The 15,360-nt window shown below is 48.5% G+C and overlaps 1 protein-coding gene across 1 annotated transcript in view; it reads left to right on the plus strand.

Annotated features, from left to right (window-relative positions):
- Positions 1 to 1,743: 1,743 nt before the first annotated feature.
- The window catches only part of LOC137141082 (uncharacterized), a 53,050-nt gene continuing 39,433 nt past the window's right edge, over positions 1,744 to 15,360 (plus strand). The window contains exon 1 of the mRNA XM_067529920.1: positions 1,744 to 1,818. Within this exon, the coding sequence (XP_067386021.1) occupies positions 1,744 to 1,818 (75 nt within the window). The remainder of the gene's footprint in view (positions 1,819 to 15,360) is intronic.

Below are 15,360 nucleotides of genomic sequence, written 5' to 3' on the forward strand. Positions count from 1 at the left end.
TTCTTAATCTGTAAACCGCTGGCATAGAAGTATTTAAATCCACCGCCAAAGAGGCCATAGGTCTCTTGGCACGTGGAAATGCTGACTTTTGGTTTGCTGGTGGGTGCCCCTCCTGGATTCCTGCCACGGCCAGTGGCCAGGTCCAACTTCCCGCCACGTGTCTTCCCCACGGGGCTCTTCCCCCATCCACCCGGCTTCTGCTGGGGGCCAGAGGCTAGTTGCCCCCTCAACTTCTGCCGGGGCCAGGGAGTTGGGTCCAACTCCCCCCCCATGGCTTCCCCAGATGGTGGCAGCTGGTGGGGCTTTTTCCCCCCCATCCTCCCAGTTTCTGCTGAGAGTCTCCAGGGGTCTGGGCTTAGTCCCCTCCACCCATCCCTGGATGTCTGCTGCTGGGGGTGCCAGCTGGTGCCCAGTTTCCAGGGTCCCCACATTGGTCCCCACGCACTCACCTTCCTATCCCTAGCCTGGTGTCGGGTTCCCGCTGCCAGGACTTACCTGCTGCCTGGAGTCCCACCTGGAGCCGGGCTGGGAGGGGGGCTGCAGCCACACACACCATCGTCACACCAGGCACGTTCATGCAGGAAGGGGGGTGGCGCCAGGTGAGCTGTAGCAGGGACTGATGACCTAGGACGACCACACCTAACCCTGTCCCTAAGTGTGGGGGGAGGGGAGGCAGGCATGACTTGGGAGTTGGCCCCCCTCCAATGCCCTGGCTGGAGCGGTGGCCCCAGGGGGCTGTGCTGTGAGTTGACTCACTCTGCTGGAGCAGAGACGCCTGTAAAACACATGAAACCAATTAACAGCTGATCACGAGGGCAGGTGTCCCCGACAGCATCTCTGTCACCCGTGTGAAAGAGCTGCTGGCTGGCTGCCAACAGCCGTCATCCCGACCCGGGCAGGTGGTCACTCGGTGGGTGCTGAGTGTCTAGCCTGGTGTCGGTTACCCGGTGGGTGCTGAGCACCCACTATTTTTTCCGTGGGTGCCTCTGCCCCTCAGCACCCATGGAGTTGGCTCCTATGTCTTGGTAGCATCCTCAAAAGCTTCTGGGAAGAATTGTGCCTTACCAGAGCACATTTGCCAAGCAAGCGTGGTGATGAGTAATTTATCCCTCAGACTTTCATTCAGGCCTTTCCTCCCGACAGCTTGCACCCATAGGTTTTCGGACCGGCTGACAGAAACTCTGCCATGGGTGGATCTGGTGGCATTTCGCTTGAGAGATCCCCTAAATAATCCCTCAAAGCGAGTCTGTGGCATGGTACAGGCACCGCTCTTGCAACCTGGCCGGTAGGTTCTAAGCGGGTGTAAGCAGTGGTGGAACAGGCTGTGAAGATGTTGGTATTGCCAGAGACCAGGTAGCATTCTTTTGCGTGCTTCCAAGACACACAAGCTGTTTCACCGTCAATAAACTCGCAGGATGAAACCTCCTAAGTGGGGGGAAATAGGTACTGAAAGAGTTCATCAGGGTCTGTCAGGACGCTGGCCTTGGGTTGCTTTGTTCTTTGGCTGAACTTACCCCACAGAGAATTTTAAAACAGTTCAGCAATTTGGACCTTTGTGGGATTCACTGTGATCGCGTGTTGGCATAAACGCACTCCTTTTTCTGGTAGAAATCATCAACATACCTATTTTGTTTTTCTTTGTCCATGCACCAACCGGGACACCTCAAAGCCTCTTGTTTCTGATGGAGGTGTAATCTGACGTATTCAGAAAAGCGTTTGTAAGATTTTTCTTCAAAATGCCAGATGTCATCGGTTTTTGCCACCACGGACCCTTTCGCTACGGCCGTGTTCGATTCCACCGTGCACTACGTCTCCAGGGTGACCCTCTCCCCATCCGTGTAGGCGTATGTCCCCCTGTGCTTCTGCGCAGGCTCAGCATAGCAGGAATATAAGTTTGCCACCCAGTGTGACAGGTAACAATGGGAAAAAGAGGCCTGGTGGGAGATACCCTTTAACTTTCGCAATTCCAAAACAATGTGTGCGGGGTCCAAATTTGCCATGAATGATAACGGGGTGTCCGATAGGGTATTCTTTGCTTTTGTTTCCGAAAGGGGACAGGCTGGGGAAATCATGGTAGTGGATTTCTTCACCGTGGTTAGGTTTATAATACAGGTGCTGGTCCTTCCCCTCAAAAAGAGCATCTCTTAGTATCCGGGTTGAGAGAGCTGGACTTTAAGAAATCTGCAAGATCCTTAACTGTTTCTATCATCATCACCCTCCCGCTCATGGCCCCAGAGGATCCTGACTACATAACCTCGTCTTTTCAGATAGGTGGTTTTGAGCTGCGTCTTGTAATAAAGAAACCGGAAAGTTGTTTCCATCATAGGATTCTGAGTTTTTTCACGATAACAGGTGACACAGCCATGGAAAAAACACCTGTTAAATTCAAAGGCCGTGCTTTCCCCATCAACAAAGATGTAAAAAGAAGGGGTCTGCCTGTAATTCTGCACCCCACAACACATACCGTAACTGTGTATTTTCTTTGTGAGTGGTGTACACCAGCCACTGAATAGCCGGGGTTGAATATCTCTTTTTCTGCCTGCAGTAGTTGTCCAGAGGGAGAAGGGCGGCGGGGTGAGACTGTAGGAACATAGACCTGTACATAGCCATGCAGACAGATGCCAAGGATCTATGCACAATTTTACCTCTCTGAATTTATCAGGACCTTTCTCTGCAATATCTCCCGTGTCTCTCATTTTCATGATCTCATCTCTCTACAGGATACAGGCCTGTCTCCAAATTTTGACATCCTATTGCCAATAAGACACGAGCTCTTTCTGCAAGTCAAACATCTCATGTTGTTTTTCCTGATACCAGACTAGAAATTCTGCTTTCTCCCCTTTTATCGTGCTGCCAACACCATAGGAACCATGTCATTTTGGGTTTCTAAAATGTTAAAAAAAGGTGGGAATTACCCTTTACAACCTTCAAACCCCATCGCCATTGGGAACTTGCTAAGATGTGTAAAGAGTCTATGAAACACGGCCTTAACGTCCACATATAGCACTCGACCACTCACTTCTTATTGTTTATTTACCTATGCAACGTCTTCTCTGTTCACCTTGTCGGCTGACGACTCCCACAAGCTGCGGTCACCTTCCTCCACGGGGGCAGATGACAGGAGATCACATGTTCTCACGTGGGCGGCGAAGGAATCCATGGTTCCCTCTCAGCGTTTCCACAGTTTCTGGAAAACATGTTCTTGAAATGAGATGGCTTCTTCCACAGCATTGAGACTTCTGGGGCAGTGCTGCCGGATGACCAGCCACTGTGCTCCAGCGATCAGGGGGTCCAGCCCAGACCCTCGCGCTATCCCTATTCTGATTGGTACACATTTCCCTCATGGGATGGCCTAAGGGGGTGAAACTCTTGCTGATTGGTGGAGGGTGGTGGGAGGAGTTCTTAGGGAGGTTACACAACGCATTTCCAGCCGGGTAACCCCACCATGGAACCCGTCCCGACTGGTCATTGCTGCTTTCAAGGAGGTCCTAAAGGGCTCAAACCCACCCCAATTGGTAGAGGGCAGCAGGAGGGAGTTCTTAGAGGGGTCACATGCCACCCCTTGTGTGACCCGTCCGTGCCTAGGGCAGCCCACCTGAAAATCCAAGGGCAGGACAGACTGCTAATGGAGAGCAGATTCTCCCAAACTGGTGGCTAACTCTGCAGTTAGATTCACCAACCCGTCACAACCAGGGCTTCTGATCCCACACACTGGATATCAAGAAACCACAACAAGGAATACACACAGCCCCCTTTTCTGCATTTTAGTCTCTGGCTCCCAATTAGCAACTAGGTCCAGTAAAGAGAGAAGTTATTTAGAACTCTGTTCCCTTTACCAAAATGTTCTCCTGATCCCCAGAAGGTCAGCCGCATCGCCAGATCAATAAAAGTTTGGATCTTACCCAAAATACCACGCTGCCAGCCCATCCTTTAGTAACTACAACTGAAGGTTGATTATAAAAGGAAAGAAAAAACAATAAGGGAGATGTTCAATGGTCAAAGCAATCAGAGACATACACGTGACTGTAAAGTCCATATATATCTGATTATCAGCAGAATTGTGCAGTTTGCAGGCTGGTACAGTCCCTCTGGTGCAGACTCAGTACCTGGATGCATCTTAGTCCTTTGTTTCACAGCGTCAATTGCAGGTGAGTTGATGCAGAGGCAGGAAGCAGGAATGAAGAGAAGATGGGGATGGTGCAGCTGCCTTTTATGTCCCTTTTCAGGTGGCTTGTCCCAAACCAGCCACACAGCACATGGCCTGGAAAAGGCCCAGAGTCCCCCATCCCTGAGCATGTTCTTACACGTCCTGGTGACTCATAAGGTGTCACTCCTGGGTCCTTTGCACTGGATACAGTGTACCTTCGGTTCCCTTGATGGGCCATTAAGCAGGGTTAGTGCTGCTGCCATCCTGTCTGGGTTGTCGCCCAGAAAGACAGCACAAGTTGAAATACAGATACGCCAGGCATATTTAGAACTCACTACAACACTGACACATTCATACAAATGTGCTTATCAATCTTAGCAAATTATAACCTTCCCAGTGGTCCCTTGCATGGCGTATTGGGGCTTGGACTGGATGACTGAGGTCCCTTCCAGCCCTAACCATCTATGATTCTATGATATCCTATACAATATTTATTGCAGACATATAATATTGATACCTGTAATATTATAAATGGTCACCCCTAATCCAGACAGCGTCACACCTTGCTTCAGGTCATAGGTCAGCCTCGACCCCATAAGTAATACCAAAGAGGGTGAGCCTTATGGTAACAGGTGGGAGGGGCCCTAGGGGCCAAAGGACAGGGTCAACGTTTGATTGACAGTTGACTATTTGACTCCTCGTGGCTCTTCCTTGCAATTGATGAACATCCCTCATGAATTGTTGTCCCCAGAACTGGACACAGGATCCCAGCAGCGGTTCCACCAGGGCCAACTCCAGAGAGAAATAACTTCCCTGCTCTTACTTGAGGTTTCCCCTATTTACTGGGCCAGAGAGAACGCGCGCACAAGACAGAGAATGACTCTGTACCTGGCGGGTGGGACACTCCAGCTCTTGCTCCAGTGAATTTTCGAGCAACTTAGACAATGTGAAAAGAACGTGAGTTCTGTAGCATTTTAAAGACTAACAAACTTAATTTCAGCAGGCGTAAACTTTCGTGGGCTTCAGCTCACTTCCTCAAATGCAGTTGGTACAAATGATACAGCAAAGAGGAAACACAGAAAACAGATAGAAGGCAACATTTACATTACAAGTACAGCTGTGCTTCTCCAAAAACACTTCAGAAACAGACTTGAAATAGAAACTGCTGAGTTAGAAATGATCTGCAAACTTGACACATTCAAACTGGGTTTAAACCGGGATTTGGAATGGCTCTCTCATTACACGAAGTAATTTGCTCTGATCACCCATTCTCACCTCCTACTCAATGGTTGTCATCAAGCCTCAAGTACCCGGCTTCTATCCACCTACCCCATTGTTTTCTATGCCCTTGGATATGTAAATGTTGCCTCCTATATGTTTTCTGTGTTTCCTATTTGCTGTATCATTTCTACCAACTGCATCTGAGGAAGTGAGCTGAGGCTCACGAAAGCTCATGTCTGCTGAAACTAAATGTGTTAGTCTTTAAAGTGCTACAGAACTCACGTTGTTTTTGCTGTACACAGACTAACAGGGTGACCCCTCTGGAACTCTTAGACAATGTGGAACAGCTTCAACAGGACGGCAGAAATAAGCTCTACGGGCAACAGGGTTTTTATGCTTGTATCACTGCACCTATCCTAGAGCTTAGCCAGCAGGGAAAATCCTCCACCCTGACTGACGTAGCTAAGCCAGCCAAAGTTTCTAGTGTAGACCCAGCCTTACTCTTGGGTTTTCAATGAAAGCCAAGATTCTAGAGACCGAAGTAGCAGGTTCAGAGAGGGGCCGATATGACACCATCACCTACCAGCTGAATCTGAGCCTTGCAGTTATACATGAATATAAATGACCCCCAGCTTCTACATCACCCTTTTCATCAGTTGACCTCAAACCACCCTCTTATACTCCAGGAGCTCCGGACACCTGGATTCTGTCTGGAATCCCCTACCCACCTCTACAACCTCAGGGAGCAAAACTGGCTTGAAATACAACCCAGGCCGACGCGCTCTTCTCTGCCCAGTTATTCTATAACTAAATTCCCCAGCAGGGTGCGTTGTCACGCTTGCGAGAACCAGTTTGACGCAGCGTCCTCGATATGGGGCAGGCAAGAAAATCTGTCACCAACAAATGTTTACACAAGTCAGCTGCTCTGGGGTTGGGAGGGGAGCTGTGGTAATGGAGCCAACTCCAAGGCCATCCTCAGTTTCTTTGCGATAGTTTCACTGGACCTGCATTCGGTGTCAATCAGCCATTGCTGAGACACCCTCCCCCCCCGATGTGAGGCAATCCCCACGAGGCTAAGGGCCAAGGCAGCTGGTTTCTTCCCCCCAAGCCTTTTTGTCGGACCCCCTCTGCTGGCCAGCTGCCAGCCCGGAGCCAGGCTGCTCTCACCGCAACGGGATTTCTCTGCTTCTGTGCAACACAATAACTTCTGAATGCTGCATCCGATCAATTCTAAGCTTTCAGGGGATGCGTTAGACATCACTGGGCAGAACCCTATGGACTTGGGGGAAAATCAGAAAACCAGAATGGGGAAATCAGGGACGCACAGAGCCCCTGGGCCTCTGGCCAGCCCAGCCACACTTTTCAGCCAGCTCTGTAACTGTGTATAGGTCACAGAACCAGTTGGTGGCGCCATTGACATCTGCCAGCACGACGACACCCCACGGCCCAGCTGTGCCCATTGCCCCACTGGAGTTTCACATGTTGCAGCCTGAGTGGCTGATCTGCCAGGCAGAAAGAAGGATGGTAGGGGGAGAAATGGGGAGCACACAGGGCCATTCCCTCATGAGAGGCTGGGGGAGCAGTGCCCCAGCGTGGGGCTCTGAGGTTCCCCAGTTGGTCGCTGTAGTAACTTCTAATGAATCTGCTACCAAAGTCTCTCTGCGCTGGGATCCTGAGAACTAATAAACCCATCTGACTCCCACGCTGGCTGAGAATCACTTCTGACTGTAAGGCAGGTGCATGGCCCCTTTGGGGCGTGTAGGAACTCCCCAGGGTCCCATCCAAGGGGACCCACAGGGGAGTTAAAGCGGGTGCTGCTCAGCCTCCTCCATGAAGTGGGCGGGGGATCGGAAGGGCCAGCCAGTCCTGGGGCCACCTGGTGGGCACTCCAGGTGTGGGGCCACCTGACCGGCACTCCAGGGCTGGGGTCACCTGGTGGTCGGGTTGCCTGTGCTATGGCGGGTGGAGACTGGTGTCTCAGGCCAGCTGGCAGGCCGGGACTCGGGTCACCCAGGATGGCTGGCCCAGGGCTGGGGTGGGCCAAGGCTGGTTGCTCAGGGCTGGGGCCAGTGGCTCAGGCCGGCTGATGGGCCGGGACTTGGGCTGCCTGGGGCGAGTCGGCCGGCTGGGGTGAGGCTTCTCCAGCCAGGTTAGGGGGTCAAGGCTTCGGCGAGGAGAGGAGGAAGGGGCGTGGCCTCAGGCGGAAGGGGCGGGGCCATTGGCTAACCTCCCCGAATAGGGATTCCCGTGATGCACATGATCCAATGCGGATGGTGTTAAAAAGTTATCCCCTTACAGACAGGGAAATGGCGTCAAGCTGAGCCCACGTCTACACTGCCAGGGACTCCACTGGCAGAGCCATGGCCCTGCAGTGACACCGGCACCACCCCGCAGTGTGCACACAGCCGGCAGCAGCAGCAGGGGAGATTCTGCAGACACAGCAGCTCCACCTCCGGACGTGACGTCTGCAGCAGCATCTCTCCATCGACCTCGCTGTGTCTGCGCCAGGGCTGGCCACAGTTCTCAGCTGGGCATCACCATTGTGTCGAGCTACTTTGTCAGCATGAACCCAGCCGGATCCCAACGACTCGGCCACTCAGATCTGGGCGTCTCCTTTGGTGCAGGTGTTAGGGCTGGATGGGGAAGTCATGGGGGGAAGTTTGCCAACCTGGGCGGTGCAGGAATCAGACTGGGTCACCGTAACGGTTCCTTGGCCTTAAATTCTGTGCAGGGGAATCACTGTGTTTAGGAGAACATAGATGGGGCTTCTTTCTTCCTTCTTCCAGCCTGAGCTCCTCTTCCCTAGATGTAGATGCAGCAGGCCCTGGTGTCACATAGAAAGTGAAATCACTTTCTGATAACGATTCCAGATAACACAACTGCTAACCGTTTCTCAGAAAGAGGCCAGAAGTGACGGGAAATCAGGTGCCACGCCTTTCCTGAGAGATCCACTAGCTGAAGCAGGCGCCTCCAGCCAAATGGGCCCTTTGCATTGCCCTGGTAGTAGAAAGTAGCGTTAAAGTGTCTGGAAACAGTCCCTTTTAGTACAACCGTTAATGCAGACCTTGTATTTTCCTTCTGAAAACTATCTGGGAACACAGGATGAGTCGGACCCCAGGTAAAGAAGTGCCTGTCGATGGAATATTTTAAATTGCTGAACTGAGTTAGGCCCCTAATTCCCACTGAAATCAAATGAGTTAGGTGCTTTTTGAGAATCCCACCAGGTTTCTCAGACTTTAAATCCGACTCCTCTTTGTGTTACCAGACTGAGAAAACCGAAACAGCCAATTTCCTTTCTTTCCATCAGTCATCACCTCACAGCTTCTTATCACCTCCTCTCTTATCGGTCAGATAATGGGATAAGAGAGAACTTTGGCTACTCCAGTCTTGCAAATCCCATGGACTAAATCTCTGAAGATTAGGCTTGAGAAGAGGAATTTTCCTCATGGCAATTTTCCCAGGGAAAAAAATTCCCCATTGTAATTTTTTCCCTTTTGGGTGATAACATTTCCCCCTCCCCTTCATTGAAAATTGAAAAAAGTAAAAAAGCAACGGGGTAGCGGGGGATCTACCTTTCCACACTTTTTGACAGTTTTCCCCATTTAGAAAACAGGAGCCAAGTGTGAAAATTTGAGTTATTTTTCCAAGGTATCCAAACTGGACCTTTCTAAAACAAAGTCAGCGAATCCATCCACATTTGGAAAACTTTGGCAAGTTAGAAACTGAACCACTTTTCCCAACATATAAACTGTTGCTTGCTACAGGCAGTGACTCATCCCGAACTAACTTAATCAATTTGCTTTCACACCCTTCAGTTGCAGAAAACTGCTTGCAAGAACTTCCTTCAGGAGCAGTTTTAGGCAACAAACCACCTTTCACAGAAATTCTGCCACTACCCTTTTCATCCAGGGCCTGCTCAAAAGAAACATTTCCCTGAGCCCTAACAGACTCTTTCTGGGTTTCAGTTGAGTCTAGAACCAACTCTGGTACAACTGACAAATCCTCAATCAGAATAAGCTGAGAGGTACACTCTGTCTGCTCTTTAGACAGAAGTTTGGAGACAAACTCTCCCTCAGCAGATAAACTGTTATTCTTCACATTCACGATGTCAGAAATTTCCTCCCCTCTGTCCCAGCCCACATGGCTGTTCCCAGACAAACTTTTGGAGATTGGGGTAGCTTCCTCCATGGGCAAGTCTTTACCCCCAGCAGACACAGGCTTAGGAAAATTTCCTTCCTGGGTTTTAGTTGAATCCAGAACCACTTCTGGTACAACAACTGACAAATCCTCCAGCAGCATAGCTGAGAGGTATTTTCTGCCTGCTCCACAGACAGTACACTGGGGACCAATTCTCCCCTAGCAGATAAACTGCTGTTCTTACCAGACAAATACTTTGAACTTTCCTCCCCCTTGCCCCAGCCCTCATGACTGTTCACAGACAAACCCCGGGAGAGTGGAGGGGCTTCCTGAACAGGCAAAGTGCCCCTCCCAACAGACAAGCATTTGGAGACCGTTTCTCCCTCAGCAGATAAACTGCTTTTCTGAACACATGAGCCGCTATTTTCCACAATCCCAAGGCTAAAGACACTCTCTTCCTTGTCACAGCACACCTGACTAGACACAGACAACTGCTTATAGGCATGCACCCCCCTTCACAAATTTCCCCATCGATTACCGATAACACAGGAGACTTACATTTATACTCTCTCTGGGACTGGGTGACATTAACCTGGTTACATATATTTACCATATCAGTATCAAACATATCAAAATTGCTATAAACTGGAAAGATTCTTTCCCAATTGCTGTTAAGAGAATCTGGGCTTCCAGAAAGATACAGTTTCTGCTTTTCCAGGATCTGGAGTTGGATTCTGGCTTTTTCCATCTGCCTTTGATGAGCCCTCGCCTCCAGTTCATCCAGCCTTTGGATTTCACGTTCACGTTTGGAAATTCTTGCTTCAACTTCTAGTTTCAGCCTTCTGAGATCCTCCTCATCTTTTCTTTTTATCTCAGCCATTTCTCTCTCATGCTGAAGACGCTCTCTCTCTCCAGGCTTGCAGCTTGATTGCTTTATCTGATTGTGAATCACTCATTCTGACTAACTTTAATCTTTAACACTCTCAGTATCAAATTTTAAAATTTGGAATATCGCGAGGTTCTGATCCAAAACCCAAATGTTCTGGTTCTGTGGATCCTGCCAAGACTACACCACTGTGACCCATCCGTGCCCAGGGTAGCCACCTGAAAATGCCAAGGTCAGGGCAGGCTGCAAAAGGAGAGCAGATTCTCCCAGCACTGGTGGGTGACACTGAAGTCAGACTTCCCAACCTGCCACAAACTGTGCTTCTGATTCCCCACACCGGTTATCAAGAAACCTGTCCACAAATACACACAGCCCCCTTTACTGCATTTCAGTCTCTGGCTCCCAATCAGCCACTAGGTCCAGTAAAGAGACCAGTTATTAAAACTCTCTGCTCTTTACCAAAAGGTTTCTCCTGACCCCAAAGGTTCAGCCACAGCACCAGATCAATATAAGTTTGGATCTTACCCACAATACCACGCTGCCAGCCAATCCTTTAGTAACTGAACTAAAGGTTTATTATAAAAAGAAAGAAACAAACAATAAGAGAAATGTTAAAGGCTTAAAGCAAATCAGACAAATACAATTGATTTGAAAGTCCTTATACATCAGGTTTCTAGAAGAATTGTGGAGTTGCAGGTTTGTACAGATCCTCTGGTGCACATCCAACACCTGGATGGGTCTCAGTCCTTTGTTGCACAGCCTCCGTTGCAGATGACTTGATCCAGAGTTAGATCGGTGGCTGAAGCTGAACAGGATTGACGACAAAATGGATTCCAAGGCTTTTGCCTTAGATAGCCTCTGGCCCTGGCCATGTTGCTTGTGGAATTTTACAAGAACCAAAATGGAGTCCAGAGTCACATGAGCTAGTCCTGGTGACTCATCAGGTGTATCCCTGGCTTCTCCTCCTGGGCCCCTTGCACCTGGGAATGTCTTAATGGGCCATTAAGCAGGCTATTGTTCTGCAGCCAGCCTGTCTGAGGCGTTACCCAGACAGCTCAATTTGAAATACTGATATATCAACCACATCCATAACTTCCATTACACATAACACATGAACATAAACATCATCATCTGACTTAGCACATCATAGCCTTTCTAACAGTCCCTGACATGGCATATCTTACATGAATTATTATGATTTTGACATACTGATGTCAAACGATATAATAAATGCCCGCCCTCCCCTCCTCAAGACAGCCAGCGTGACACTAGGATCGTACCTAGAGATCAGGGACACATCATGCCAGGTGCTCCCCAGATCCCAGCCAGATCAGGGACCTCCTTATACCAGGCACTGCACAGATATGTCAATGTAGTCCTGCCCTGTAGGTCTTTCTAGATAGATCAATAGATAGATAGATAGATCGATAGATAGATAGATAGATAGATAGATAGATAGATAATGGGGTGGATGGAAATGGCTACATGAATGTCTAGATAGATAGATGAGTGTGGGCAGTATGAATGGGAGAACAAGTGAATGGTTCGACTCCCTAAGCCTCAGTTTCCCTCTGTCTTCCTCCCAGCTCCTCCTCTTCCTCGGCTGGTTGCTTCGGACTCCTGAGAAATTCCATTGTAAGTTGCTGTTCCCCAAGAAGCTGCCATTCGTGCTGAGCTGTCTGGTCAAAGACAAATAAATGCAAAGGGTCATAAATCAGATAAGGCAGGAGTCGACTTGCTGAGGCCAACTTCCGTGCCAGCTGGGAGCAGTGAAGTCAGACACCAGGGTAGTAAGTAATATAGTTATAGCCTCGAGAAGGGCAAATTGCCAGTTGAAACTGAGCATGTGCCATCCACCCAAGTGCTTCTCTGGTCCCCGTCTTTGATGTCTGAATGTCCCAGCAGGTGCAGCACCTCTCCTGTTGGACAAACTAAATAGATTCAGCTCCTTGAGTCTCCCACCATGGCAGGTTTGCAGAATCATAGAATCATAGAGTTGGAAGGGACCTCAGGAGGTATCTAGTCCAACCCCTGCTCAAAGCAGGACTAACCTTAGCTAAATCATCCCAGCCAGGGCTTTGTCAAGCCGCAGCTTAAAAACCTCTAAGGATGGAAATTCCACCACCTCTCTAGGTAACCCATTCCAGTGCTTCACCACCCTCCTAGGGAAAAACTTTTTCCTAATGTCCAACCTAGACCTCCCCAACTGCAACTTGAGACCATTGCTCCTTGTTCTGTCATCTGCCATCTCCGAGAACAGCCTAGCCCCATCCTCCCTGGAACCCCCTTTCAAGTAGTTAAAGGCTGCTATCAAATCCCCCCTCATTCTTCTCTTCTGCAGACTAAACAAGCCCAGTTCCCTTAATCTCTCCTCATAAGTCCTGTGCTCCAGCCCCCTCATCATTTTTGTTGTCCTCCGCTGCACTCTCTCCAAATTGTCCACATCCTTTTTGTAGTGGGGGGCTCAAAACTAGACACAATATTCTAAATGCTGCCTCGCCAATGCCGAACAGAGGGGAATAATCACTTCCCGCGATCTGCTGGCAATGCCCCTCCTAATGCAGCCCAATATGCTATTAGCCTTCTTGACAACCAGGGCACACTGCTGACTCATATCCAGCTTCTTATCTACTGTTACCCTCAGGTCATTTCTGCAGAACTGCTGCCTAGCTCATCGGTCCCCAGTCTGTAGCTGTGCATGGGATTCTGCTGTCCTAGGTGCAGGACTGTGCACTTGTCCTTGTTGAACCTCATCAGATTTATTTTGGCCCAATCCTCCAGTTTGTTTAGGTCACTCTGTATCCTATTCCTACCTTCCAGGCTATCTACCACTCCCCCCAGCTTAGTGTCATCTGCAAACTTGCTGAGGGTGCAATCTACCCCATCCTCCAGATCATTGATGAAGATGTTGAACAAAACCAGCCCCAGGACTGATCCCTGGTGCACTCCGCTTGTGACCGACTGCCAGCTAGACATGGAACCATTGATCACTACTCGTTGAGCCCTATGCTCTAGCCAGTTCTCTATCCATTTTATAGACCTTGGATCATTCCTGTAGCTCTTTTCAGAGGGCTGGTCTATGCTTGAAAATCAGGTCAACCCAGCTCTGTCACTCAAGGGTGTGAAAAATCCGCAACCCTGAGCAATATAGTTAAGACGACCTAAATCCCTGTGCAGAGGTGTCATTTCAGATGTGGGGGCGGGGGGCAACTTTAGTCATGCTTCCAGGGGCTATTTGGGCACCTGAATATTCTAGGTTTTTTTACAAGTAATAAGTTAGAAAAGTAGCTGACAGGAGCACTGGACCTAATTCCTATATGAAGAAAAAACAAACACCAGTTAAAGCCATATTTTAAATTTATTTGTAAATTTAGAACAATCAGGAGATAATACAGCAAAATTTTCCCAATCCCAAATCTGACTAGGCAGATAATAATGACAACACTGATTTAGGCCACTGCAAATGAAAGAAGTTTAAAAATGTAATGCAGTTGGTAACTATTTATGTGCTTTACTTTCTGCATTTCTCTAAGTGTAGACAATGAAAGTAAAACAGTTCTACGACTTTTAATTCATTTCACTTTCAGTGTCCCAGTAAGTGCTCCAATGTCTGGATTGCAAACACCGCACAGGAATCTTGGTCTGAGAACTATTTTTAGTTGATACATAGCCTTTTTAATGATTTTGGAATCTTTTTTTTTTAGTCTATGGTTTTATAACTTTTTTTTTTTTTAAAATAAGCCATAGGTGCTGGAACTAAGGGTGCTGAGGGTGCAGCACCCCCTGGCTTGAAGTGGTTTCCATTATATACAGGGACGGCACAGTAGCTGCATGATCTCTAGAGTATTCCTGGTCTTGATATTTTTGGAGAGTTTTCTAATCCATCAGATTATGTGTTGTAACTTGATCTTTCACCATTAACATAAGCGAGTTGATGCTAAACTACGGGGCTAAGATGAACATTTAAAAGTTTTTCAAGGGTGAAAGTAGTATTAGAGAGAAAGTTTGTTCGTTAATTAACAAATGAAGGAGGGGAACAAATTAACGATGGCTCAAAAGTAGCTGAGGGACCAAACTTTAAAAAAAAACTCTTTAAAAATCACTTTCTAGTGATGTGTTGCCTCCTGTACATCTCTATTACTTGCATCTGAGGAAGTGGGCTGGAGCCCACGAAAGCTTATGCCTACAGAAATTAAGTTTGTTAGTCTTTAAAGTGCTACAGAACTCTTGTTGTTTGGACTCTCTAGTGTGTAATTAATGATGGATGTTAGCAGCATGCATCTAGAATGAACACATTCTGGCAGCCAAATCTCACAAAGTGTTCAGACTGGCTTAAGTTTATGGGCATTGAAGGTTTTATACAAATAACTCTGATAAATACAAAGGGTTAAGCTGGAGGGAGGTTTCTAGTGTGTAGCTGTAAGGATTTGAGAGAGTAAACATCAAACTGCAGTGACATTCACAGAGGTGCTCAGGTCTATGAGACTCTGGCCCCCTCAGAAGTGTTAAAGAGTGAGCACAAGAGGAGCTGAGATTACTGACCAGTTGGAAGAGAAGGACAGACAGCACAGCAGACTCACAGCTACAGAATGGCTGCCTGAGGGCAGCAGTAGCTTGTATCTGCCCAGACAAAGGACCAGCAGCTCCTCAGAGGCATTCTGGGAAAAAGGTCCTAGAAAAGTGCCCGGCTGGGGAGATGTGATGAGATGGAGGCATTCACAGCACGTGTGTGTAGCAGCCTCTGTGCACCTACCTGGTAACTGACCCAACCAAAGCCCACTGCAGGCAAAGGGACGTGGGATTAAATGGCAGAATAAATGACCTCACTGGGTGCCACTGCAAAATTAAAGCGTTGGAAAAAATGGGGCAGTTTGAAGTGCAATGTAAAGAAGATCTGTGGGGTGACAGCATTGACTTATTTCCTCACCGCCGGGAAAGATTCCAGGGGATCACTCTTCAGCGCTGCTCT

The sequence above is a fragment of the Emydura macquarii genome, unplaced genomic scaffold (assembly GCF_026122565.2).
Source record: "Emydura macquarii macquarii isolate MOO-44397 ecotype Brisbane River unplaced genomic scaffold, CSIRO-AGI_Emac_v2 contig_365, whole genome shotgun sequence".
NCBI classification, from domain to species: domain Eukaryota; kingdom Metazoa; phylum Chordata; order Testudines; family Chelidae; genus Emydura; species Emydura macquarii.